Source organism: Macadamia integrifolia, chromosome 7, assembly GCF_013358625.1.
Source record: "Macadamia integrifolia cultivar HAES 741 chromosome 7, SCU_Mint_v3, whole genome shotgun sequence".
Lineage (NCBI taxonomy): Eukaryota > Viridiplantae > Streptophyta > Magnoliopsida > Proteales > Proteaceae > Macadamia > Macadamia integrifolia.
In genome coordinates, this window is record NC_056563.1 from 7,799,276 (window position 1) to 7,810,749 (window position 11,474).

At 38.4% G+C, this 11,474-nt stretch overlaps 1 protein-coding gene and 1 pseudogene across 1 annotated transcript; one reads left to right on the top strand and one right to left on the bottom strand.

Moving 5' to 3' along the window:
- Positions 1-172: 172 nt before the first annotated feature.
- Positions 173-10,489, top strand: LOC122084096 (pre-rRNA-processing protein ESF2). The gene is made up of 8 exons (XM_042652148.1): positions 173-313; positions 4,733-5,031; positions 5,420-5,483; positions 5,693-5,760; positions 6,034-6,123; positions 6,211-6,341; positions 9,923-10,060; positions 10,153-10,489. Exons 2-8 carry the CDS (start codon positions 4,776-4,778, stop codon positions 10,174-10,176), a joined length of 771 nt encoding a protein of 256 aa, XP_042508082.1. The 5' UTR covers positions 173-313; positions 4,733-4,775; the 3' UTR covers positions 10,177-10,489.
- On the bottom strand, positions 621-2,160 carry LOC122084241 (annotated as a pseudogene).
- Positions 10,490-11,474: the final 985 nt, after the last annotated feature.

Genomic DNA, 11,474 nt, shown 5'->3' on the forward strand with positions numbered 1-11,474 from the left:
ATTCTCCACTCCTTGGTTGAAAGAGTCTTGTAATCCTTCTTCGATGTGTCCCACACATGCTAATGAATATACATGTTCTTACCAAGAAAAGAAAAAAAAAATCAAATAACCCCAAACGTAGTTTTAAAAATCGGATTGAGTCATACAATAAAAATAAAATGAAAATGAAATCATATCCTAGATCGGATTAGTATCGGTCTAAAACCTCAAAACCTTTCAAAAAAATAAAACCTCAAAACCCCCTTTTGATAAAACCTCCCGTCTCTCACGCAGCTCTTGCCGCTCACTCCCGTCGCTCAGGCGGCTCTCGTAGGTATGTCTCTCTCTCGCTCTCGCTCTCGCTCTCTCTCGCTCTCTCTCGCTGGCTCTCACTCTCTCTCGCTCGCTCTCTTCTCTCTCTCGCTCGCTCTCTCTCTCGCTCTCAGGGTTCTGTTTTAGGGAAGATTTCGAAAACAGGCCGAGAGAGGGGACAGTTGCAGGAGTACCTTGGTGTGGATTCTAGGGGTGGTTCTGTGTTTTCTCTTTGTTTGGTGGGGTTCAGTCATTTGCATTTAACGCATATCATGTTCTGGTGGTCAGATGGGAGGGGAGGAAGGAGAGATTGTTGGGTTTTATCTATTTCAACTTAATATAGATGTTTTTCTCTTTATGACTTTTCTCATGTGCACAAATTGATTGTTCTTCTGACTGCGATTGCTTTCAAATAAATTTCCAAGAGACGCGGATCTTATTGGAATCTTTAGGCTTCTTTTTATAGGCATAATTTTTAGTTGTAACCCTGTGATTCTGTTATAGCGCAATGTAAGGATCTCCAAGCATTCAAGCTTCCCAATTGCTTCTGGAAGTGCTTTTAGCTTATTGAAATCCAATCTCAGCTCCACAAGTGATGAACAAGACCCAATTGTATAAGGGAGTTCTTCAAGCTCCTTCGTTTCCACATTCAGTCTTTTCAAGCGAGTTAGATTTCCCAGTGTTTGTGGCAGTACAGTTAAGTTGTTTGAACTCAAATCCAGAACAATAAGATTTGTCAAGTTCCCAAAAGAAGCTTTAACCTGTTTCCATGTGAGTCTAGATCAGTCAGGTTGACAAGTTTCCCAAATGATTCAGGAAGGCTTATCAATTGATTTGAGTGGATGTCCAGCTTTGTCAATGCCTTGAGGCCACCAAAGATTGATGGAAGAGCCATGATCCGGTTCTCAGATAAGTTCAACTCAGTGATATCTAGTAATTTCCCAATTGACACAGGAAGCCATTCAACGTGCTCCATTAACTTTTCTCCAAGGTCAAGAACTTGAGTTCCAGTTTTAGCAGAGGTTTCAATTAAGCCTGCAACCTTCATTAGGCTTAATTTCTCTATATCTCCTTCACCTATAAAAATACCCCAAATTACATTTAGACCTAAAATACAATGAGATAACACAGAGGATACATCAATTTGTTGGTTCAAAGAACCTCCTCATTTCATTAAAAAGGGTTTCAAATATTAGTTGAGATTTAAGTAAATTGAGCTTCAATTGCTCTTCTGAGTAACAGAACAGACAAATACGTTGAAGAATCACTGACCTTATCCTCAAACAAAAGAAAGCATAATAAAGATGAAAAACTGATAGACTAAAATCCATTATAAAAAGAATTTCTTTTGACATTTAGGGGAATCTGCAAAGTCAGAAGGGAATAATTGATTTCAAACTGATCAAATAAATAGATGAAAACCAGAATTTATCTGGGTTCTAAGTTTTAATATAGTTGGATTCCATTTTCTTTCGAAAAAATTGAAAGGAAATTGCATGCTGACCTGAAAGGAATCCAGACTTTGAGACATTTGATTCAGCTCTTTGTATGAGATCATCAATAGTGTGAAACATCTTGTCCAGATCAACCAAGTAATGAGCCTCTCTCCTTTCCACATGACTCTTTGTGATTCTGGGTATCTCCAGAAATCAATCCAGCGACTCTTTGTATGAGATCATCAATAGTGTGAAACATCTTGTCCAGATCAACCAAGTAACGAGCCTCTCTCCTTTCCACATGGCTCTGCAACATGACCGCGTTCTTCTTCACTTCCTGCAACAAAGAAAACATCTCTTCTGGAACATCCTGAGGAATCTGCTTTTTAGAGATCTCTTCAAGCTTCATCTGCTCTTCAGTATTTACAGCCATATGGTAAATCATATCAGTAATTGAAAGTTTGGGAAAGCTTTCAGGCTTCTCTAGATTATGGACTTGTATTTTAGCTGCAGATTGGGTGTTCAAGGGTTAAGCAAATTTACTGTTAATATTCTTTCTGTTCCCTGGGGTTATCCATTTTACCTGCCTCATTACTGTTACTGTGTCTAGAAATTATGTGTTCATTTTGCTTCTTGTGGGATATATCTACAATCTGTTTTTTTAGAGAACATTTACTGTTGGTTGTGCACTGTGTATAGGAATCCTATTAATCTTGCACATCTTGTTGTTAAATATTAGCTTCTCCTTTTTTTATTTTTTCCTTATAATTAATTTGAGGTTTGTAGTAGTATTCATACCAAAATTCTTACTTTATATGCAATGGAACCTGGAATTTTGTATTATTCATTACCAAAATTCTATGTTATGGTATTGTAACTTTATTTTTAATTTATTTTTTAAACCATGATACCATATTTCATATTATGTTATGGTATTGTAACCTTTATTTTTTTTTAAACCATGAAACCATGTATTTTGATATCAATTTCATTTCAATATGGTCATTAATGGCATTTGTGTAAATATTGAAATGAAAAAAATGTGCTAGGGAATAGTTCTTACCAAACGCCATTTCACTCCAAAACTATCCTAAGAACGGTTTCGGAACAAGTTTACCAAACGCCCAAACAGATGAGGTAACACAAATAGATGATTTTGCCGAAGAACGGCGTTCTCAGAACGGAATCCTTACCAAACAGGCTCTCAGTATCATCTAAGATAGATCCCAATACCTAGTCGATGTAGGATTGGATATTAGGTTTGGAATAGGGTTAAAATCATAATATTTTTTTTAATAAAAAAGAAGGGTAAAATTGACCTATCTGGATCAATATAGGATTGGTATCGTATCGGTATCTGATATCGATACCAATTCGATCCCGATAACTACATCTTTGGTTGAGAGTTGAGAGACTTGAGACCGACCCTAAGTCTTGATCGATCCAACACCTATCCACTGGTACAATCTATGGGTAGAAAAACCCAAAAGCCTTCACCAACTTTGACTGTTCGTATCTCTCACAAACCTTGTCTTCTTCCCCGTTGCTCTGGTGTGGAAATCGATTGGAGGAGAAGGTCGACTCTACTCGCAGGTGAGTGTTTGACTCTCTCTCTCTCTCTCTTTGTTTGTGTGTTCTTTTTTTTTCAAGATACAGACCCTTCGTCTTCCGCCTTCCTCCCTCGCAAGTAGCCCTAACAAGGCTGAGACACTCGCAAGAAAACCTAACAAGCCTAAGACATTACCTCCTCCATCCTAGGTCTCTCTCTCTGCTCTTTTTGTCACTCTTCTTGCTTCTCCATCTGTTTCTTCTTCTTCGAAGGAGAACCACCGAAACCCCACGTGCTGCTCCATCTCTCCAATCTATACTGCGAAATCATATGGGGGAAAATCACGGTTGATTTTTGAGATAAGTTTGATACATGTAAGAAAAAAACCCCCAAATAGCTGGCTTTTTTCATTATCTTCCCCCTTCCTCTATGAAGAGCTGAAATAATTTAGTTGACAATTGAATTATTAATTCTGCTGATCATATTAATTCCACTAATCAATTTCTCTAGGTTATAATGAATGAACAAGATAGAGGTTGTGATGTAGATAAGTCACCTTAAGAGCTTATTTTATTGGAAATAAGCCTTGAGTTGGGTTATGTAGGTGTGTGACCTTTGATCCCATGGGTTTCTTTGTAATGGGGCCAAAAATTGGGTAGGAAGTAGGAAAACAGGATTTAGTTCATTGGTTTAGATCATAGTTCTAGGTTTTGGAAATTTCGGCAAATTTCGATGGTTTCGACCCTCCTCGAGATTTCCAAGTTCCAGAAATATCGACCCAAATTTCTAGAATTAGCCCAAAAAAATATTACAACCTGGTATACAAATTTGATTAATGAGAATTTGGCTGTTGCCTTTTGCTGCTGAGAAAGTATGCTATTGTGATCCTTACTGAGGAGTGAGAAGCTTTGGGGTTGGAGATATTCCAACCAAACACTTTGTGGCGAGAAGCCCAGGTGCCTACTCTCTATTCTCTCTTCTTAAGAGACTATTCTTTTACTTTGTTTTCTGCAATTCTGCCATTGTTGCTGCCTGTGATTTGTCAGTCCTATCACTATTAGTATTGCTGAGTTAGATGAATCTCTGCTCTGATACTCGATTCTAATTTGAGTTCAATCCAACCCAAGGTTTATTTCCAATAAAATAAGCCCCTTGGGTGACTTTTCTGCATCACCAAGTCTCTAAATTGCTTTGTAGAACTATAGTTAATTTGTTACTCCTTGCTTTGAACTTTTCAGATTATGTATTTGTCCTAACTTTCATTGATGTTTGTTAATCATGGTTTCTTCTTTTGGATACGTGGATGCCATCACATTATATTACATAACTATCTCTTGTTTAAACACTATCTGGATCTTTTTTTTTTTGGGAGGGGAGGGTAAACTAGCTGGATCATCCTTCAGTAAACTTATGCCTATAGTATTATGAGTATTATGATCATGTTCTATATCTTCAGATTTATTGGTACGTGTTCTCTCCATTATCTCCTATACTTAGACATGGCTGAGGATGAACAAGATCAAATTGGAACCAATCCTCCAGTGGAAGGGAATTCGTTAGAGATAGAAGCCAATGATAAGAAGAGACAAAAACAGAAAAATAAAAGAAAAAAACAGTTATTAAAGGAAGCTGCCAAAGCTGAGAAACGTGGGGTTTGCTATCTGAGCCGGATTCCTCCCCACATGGATCCTTTGAAGCTTCGTCAGGTTCTTTCCCAGTATGGAGAGATACAACGGATTTATCTCACCCCTGAAGGTAGTCTATAGCTTGTTTTCTTCAATATACTCATTCTCATAGATCAATTTATTTGTATCTGTGGGTCTCTGGGAAGTTATTTTATCTATGGGGAAAAGAACACTTCCTGGTCGCACGGTCCCCGTGCCCAGACACAGAGGGCAGGAAAATGATGCCCCTACCCCTGTGAAACCCAAAAAATCCCACCCCCTGTGTATGCCCATGTGCGCCCCCTCATTGGCCCCCATGCTGGTGCAGGGGCCGGATGATCAGGGAGCGTTCTTTCCCTCCTTTATCTATATAGTCTTTGCATTTCTATGGGCCTTCTGATCATTGATTTTGTGCTGTTAACTCTGTAAGATTTCAATTGGTCAAGTCTTCATGTTATCCTTCTTAATTTCCTCTACAGACCCTGCAGTACAAGTACACCGCAAGCGGGCGGGTGGGTTTCGAGGCCAAGAGTTTTCAGAAGGGTATTATTGTATGAACCTCTAAAAATTTGTTATTGAATAGAATGTTAATTATTGTTAGCCTGTCCATGGAATCAGATGGGTTTGCATTCTCTGCCTCATTCTCCATTTAATTGATTGACCATGTTGGCTTTTGCATTGAGAAGTTTTCGGAGCCCATATATCTGGTCCTTATCAGCATATGATCATGCAACTATCTCTTGTATATGTAGGTGGGTTGAATTTACCAAGAAACGTGTTGCGAAACGGGTTGCAAGTATGTTAAACAGTGAACAGATAGGTGCGTCTGAAAGATTTTTCATAAATTCATCCTTTATTATGTTGAGTTTTATATGTATAATTCATTAAGATTACTTGGCATTTAATTTCATCATCATACATTTCTTTAGGAGATAAAAGTGGGTCATCGCAGGAGTTCTCGTATATGCTACTGCTTGGGGCTCACACTATTTGCAATATCCATAAAGTTCTGTTCTTAAGCTCCCATATCTACAATCTACAAATCTCTTGGGTTTTCTTATCATATAGCCCTTTCTTTCTTTTCCATATCTAGGTGGGAGGAAGCGGTCATCGTTCTATTATGATCTTTGGAACATCAAGTATTTAAGTAAATTCAAGTGGGATGATCTTACTGAAGAAATTGGTAACCAAGTGCTGGAGTTGTGTTCTGTGATACATTCTGAACCTTAAATGCTCAATTATTCGTCAAATTGATATGATTGCAATGCAGCTTACAAGAATGCCATTCGGGAGCAGAAGCTAGCTTTAGAGGTATCTGCTGCCAAGAGGGAGCGAGATTTCTATCTCTCAAAGGTTGACAAGTCCCGTGCTTTGTCTTCTATTCAAGAACGGCTGAAGAAGGTACATATACTTTTTACTACAATTTTGATGATATGATTGCTTCTCTTTCTTCCCCTGTCTATGTTTTCACCTTTGGTTGTTACAACGATCTTTGAAAGATTGTTTAGGCCACAACTAACATACAACAGCAACAATGATAAAACAAAACGACCTTTACAACAGAAACCTCTCACAGAGTAATACAATTGCATAGCAAACCGTAGGACAAACGGCCATATAGCCAGCCAATTCATCAGCCATCTTATTATGGTCATTGGTTCCATTCTGAATGCGAGATATATCAGCTTGATGAGCCGGGCAAACCTCAACGGTTCCTCCAAAGGATTAGACAGCCTAGAATAGCATTATTGCCGTATCCTTCCACAATCAATCAATCCTAACAAATGTGATTATGTGAAGAACAAAGTTGATTACAGTTCTTAATGACAGCAGTTCAGCACTTCGAAAATTTTTTCTTTGAAACTCTGAAACAGTAAATTCAAGCTTATATTTTATTATCCAAGGACTTTTAACCTTTGGGATGAGCGCAATGAGTTGAAGAGTTGCTGGTCCTTTTGTTTGTGTGGTAGCATGTGAGTGCGGTACTAAGACTAAAGTTGCTTATTGGACAGTGGCTGATCCGATCTTTTGAGACGTCCCCGTCAGCTTTCTATCTTGTGATTGGTCTAAGGTTATCATCTTGACACTCCTTGAAGGAGAGGGTGATGAAATTGTGGCAGTCTTAGTTATTGGATTATGTTAAACTAAATTTCAATGGTTTACCCCAGGGAATTTGGTACCTCTAGCATTGAGACGAGTGGTAAGGGTCCTTAGGGATGCTGCTGAGACAACTCTCGGTGTCTGTTTGTATCCCATAGGAGAGCGTGATTCAGTAAGTGTGGAGATTTTATCCTTTAGAGATGGTTTCAGATCTGGTTCTTCTAATTTTGTGGTGAATGGAGATGCATGCCATCAGATGTATCGGCAAGAGGAGGGTTCAGCCTTGGAGATTTGCCCACTCATTTGAGCATTATTACGCACTTGGCCTCTTCATCAAATGTTTCTTTATTTTGGAAATGAAGAGAAAGCATTAAGTAGCTGATGAACTTGGTAAATGCGGCCTGATCAGCATATTACTCAATTGGCCTTTATGAGGTGTAGCCTTTTGCTCTTCTTTCAATTTTCTTCAACTTCAGTCTCGTTGTGGATTCCATTTGGTGTTGGTTTGTTACAGCCTGCTCAAATGTTCTTGTAGCATTTTTATTTTTTCTTTGAAGAAAAAGGAATAAAAGCTAGGGAGGTGGTGAAGACAAGTCAAACATCAAAAAACTCATTTTTCTCCAATGTGAAGAGGTAAAAGAGCAGGTGAACGGGCGAGTCAGCTGAGTCAAGTAAAATAAACATGAAACCTGGTCATGTGTCATGAAGACTCACCCAAGTCTAACAAATTATCAGACCAAGTCTGAGACAGAACCGGTTTTCATTGACAATGTTTTTTCTTGAGTCATGTGAGATTCAGAGTTTGTTTTTTTTATTGGGTCATATACCATTCATAGACCATAAGTTTGGTTACAACTAAACAAAACCCTAGAATTTTTGTTCATTGTTTTCAATATTAGCCCCACTTTTTTTTTTTTTTCTCACTTTTGAAGCAACCATAGCCTCAGTCCCTCCTTTACTCGGAGAAGGAGAAGATGGAAGATGTTAATAAAATAAGGAAAAAATGAATTTGCTTGACCTGGTTGACTTGTGCGAGTCACTGGGTTTTGAAAAGGGCAAGTCAAGTTAAAAAACCTGGTTTTCCAACTATAATTGGGATTGAACAACCAAGCCTCAGTCCCTCTTCACTCAGAGAAGGAGAAGATGGAAGATGTTAATAAAATAAGGAAAAAATTACGCTGCTTGACCTGGTTGACTTGTGCGAGTCACTGGGTCTTGAAAAGGGCGAGTCAAGTCAAAAAACCTGGTTTTCCAACTATAATTGGGATTGAAAAACCAAGCCTGCTGTTAAATATATATATATATATATATATATATATATTTTTGGGTAAAAGCCTGCTGTTAAATATAAAAGTAATCAAACCTTAAGACAAAGCTATATTGGGATCTAGACATATTGACAGTTGATTAGATTTATATCATAGGGGTAAAATCCTAAATCATAAAATTCTCTCTTTGCCTTTTGTGTGTGTGGGTTGGTGTGCCCCCAACCCCATGCCCCCAAAGGGAAGGAAAAGAAAGTAAACAAAGAAGAAAAATGATATTATATCATAGGATTCTAGTGAGCTGAATTATATATACATTCAAATAACTTTCCTCTTTTCATACGAGGCTCCTGCTACTGCAGGGTCTGGGAGGGGCAAATGTATGCAGCCTTACCCTTTGCTTTGCAGGAGAGGCTGTTTCCAACTTTCGAACCTGTGACCAAAATGTTGCAACAGTGCAACTTAACCATTGCGCCACATGCTCTCCCACTAAATTACTTCCCTCTTTAAAAGTTCATAAAATTCTCCACGTCTGCACTCAAAAGAGGTAAATCTTAAGATCCCAAAAGCCCCTTGGTTTAAGAAGCAATGTAAGTCTTGATCTCTTCACGATCTGTGATTTTCGTAGTGCCTTTTACGTAAAGAGATTAAATTCTGTTTCTAGAAGTCCTTACCTGGAAAGAATGATGACAGTATCAGGCTTATCAACTAAAACTTGCATGATTCTGTCTAGTATATTCCCTCTAAAGAGATCAAACTTGTTGAGTCACCCTTGTCATACTTTCTGTCAATTGAGGAGTTTTGTGGTATGTAATATATCCACAAATAAATTCATGTTACTTTGTACAATCAACTAGGTAAAGGCTCACCGTTACTGTTATGGAGCTATGTAGCTACTCATAAAGGTCAAATAGGTCCCTAAGGACACCTGGAAACTGTTCACCATCACAAGAGAAGGATCTGGTGGCCAACTGTTGTGGATGTATGAACATTGGGGGAAGGCTAGGCAGCTTCAAACTTGGCTTTCTTCGTGAAAAATAGAATTACAACTTCGCTTATTCATGTCAGATTTTTCTTTTATCTTAATGTTTCCTTGAACTGCTTGAACAATTGAACATACCAATCCATATAAATAGGAGGAGAAACAAGACATTATAATATAACTTGCATGAAAGAATCTTTTACATAATTCAATTATACAAGAGGATTTGAGAAGTCCTAACACATATGAAGTGTGGCTCCTAACAGTATTAAAATTCAAGGTAACCGAGTTTCCAAGAAAGACTGTATGTTAGGTTTTTTAAATACATTTTTTATTGGAGCCTCAATTTCTTTCGGTTGAATTCAACTTTATGCTTACAAACAAATTGATAACATAATACCAAGGTAGATTTTTTCTGCTCTGAATTTCTGAAAAAAATAAAATTAATGGTTTAAAGGATCATTTGCTTGAGTAGTCGCATCCCTATAGGTCTTTATTTATTATTTCTGGTGGATATATATGATGTTACCACCCCAAAAGATTTGGGAACAAAGGTTGTTAGTGGTGACCATTGAATAAGTTTCTTCATTAAAGGCATTACTGATGATTGCTTCCTGTTTATCATTGTCGTGCAGAAGCAGAAGGTCCAACAAGATTCAGTCACAAATTTGGTTGATCAGCCAGAGGTTAAGGTGATCCGTCGATTCTCTCAGACACGACCAGTTGAAGACAAGACAGGGCAGATCAAACTTTCCAAAGATGTCTTGGCTGGGGTAAGTGTCCTCTTACTCATGAGTGCCAATGAACCCAAACATGAGCCTCTGACTTTTGCTACATTGGAACTTAGCTGCCATGTTGTCTGCAGGTATTTGGTGGCTCATCTTCGTGATGTATGTTCATTGATTGCTTTCAACCTGTCTATCACGAGTTGGATAGTTGCTACTTCTGATATGTAAAGGAGGCCAAGCAATGGCAAAGTTGATGAGGGCCTTGAGTGACTCATCTGAAGTACTCTGGGGATTACCAAGGCTGGGCCTAGTAAGTTCCTTGAGAATTCATTCCCCTCTGCCCTCCCCCACCCCAACTTACTGACAATGTAAAGACGCTGTCCTTGTCCTTGATGCTGGATTTTGTTACTTGCTGAGTACAAATGTTTCATTTAGCAGATCATATAATGCATTCAGTAACACTTTCGGAGTGAATGTAGAGTCTGAAATAACATTAGTAATATGCCAATTAAACATCATTTCAGATTCCAGCCCTGTAAGATATCTAAAACCGGTTTAGCATCACATAGCACCACCAAACCCTTAACTTCCTACCAGATTCAGTCCCTTCTTTGAAGCCATAGATTCTTCTCCTTTCTTCTTCTAGTTTTCCTTCTGCGTCTCTCTCTGAATTCAGCTTTCGTTTCTTTTCAGATTTTCTTATTGTACCCAGTGTTCTCCATCTCATTAAAGTCTCATCCTTTTCATATCCATTTCCTCTTTATTCTTTGGTCACGGTATACTAGTCAAATATGTATACCTTCGGCTGACTTCTGTTCCTACTACACATCAAGGAGCCACCTCCAATATTTATTTCCAGCATCTGTGATTTAAGATTCATCTACTTCTCTCGTCTTCTATTGACGGAGAAGTGGTCCATCACAGCACTACCTACAGGGGCCATTCTCGCCTTCTTGGACTGAAAACTTTGTCCATGATTTTAATGAGGAAAAAAGCTTTCCCTACATCATCACAAGGTTCTGTGAAATGATGCTCCTGCCCCCTGGTTGGGATGTCCATGCTATGGGGTCATTTTGTCGAGTTCTTTCGACATGGTTCTCTCAAACGCCCTAGTATACTCTACTTGTTCACCTGTGTTGGTTTGTGGTACGGTCGATCCACCGGGAGAATCACTCTCTCAATTCAAAGTTTTTTCTTGGTAATTTCAACCTTGTTGACTTTGACAACACAGTCGCGAAGGTCCTCTTCTGGGTTATGAGTTGAAGTGCTTGAAACTGTTCTAGGGTGGTGTATGCTGGTATCTTTTTTTTTTTTTTTCTTTTAAAGAAGAATTGTCAACCATCCCTTAGCATTCCTAGTGGACCAATTATATACAAACCCAAAAGTGAAGGGAATGAAAAAGGGTTTTGCTTGGTGTAATTACGGTTGGTTATAAAGTTCCTCTTATCGTGGTGAATTT

Coding starts and splice junctions, on each gene's coding strand:
- LOC122084096 (XM_042652148.1), top strand. CDS start 4,776: ATGGCTGAGGATGAACAAGATCAAATTGGAACCAATCCTCCAGTGGAA. Junction 5,032..5,419: donor GATTTATCTCACCCCTGAAG/GTAGTCTATAGC, acceptor TTTCCTCTACAG/ACCCTGCAGTACAAGTACAC. Junction 10,061..10,152: donor CCAAAGATGTCTTGGCTGGG/GTAAGTGTCCTC, acceptor TGTTGTCTGCAG/GTATTTGGTGGCTCATCTTC.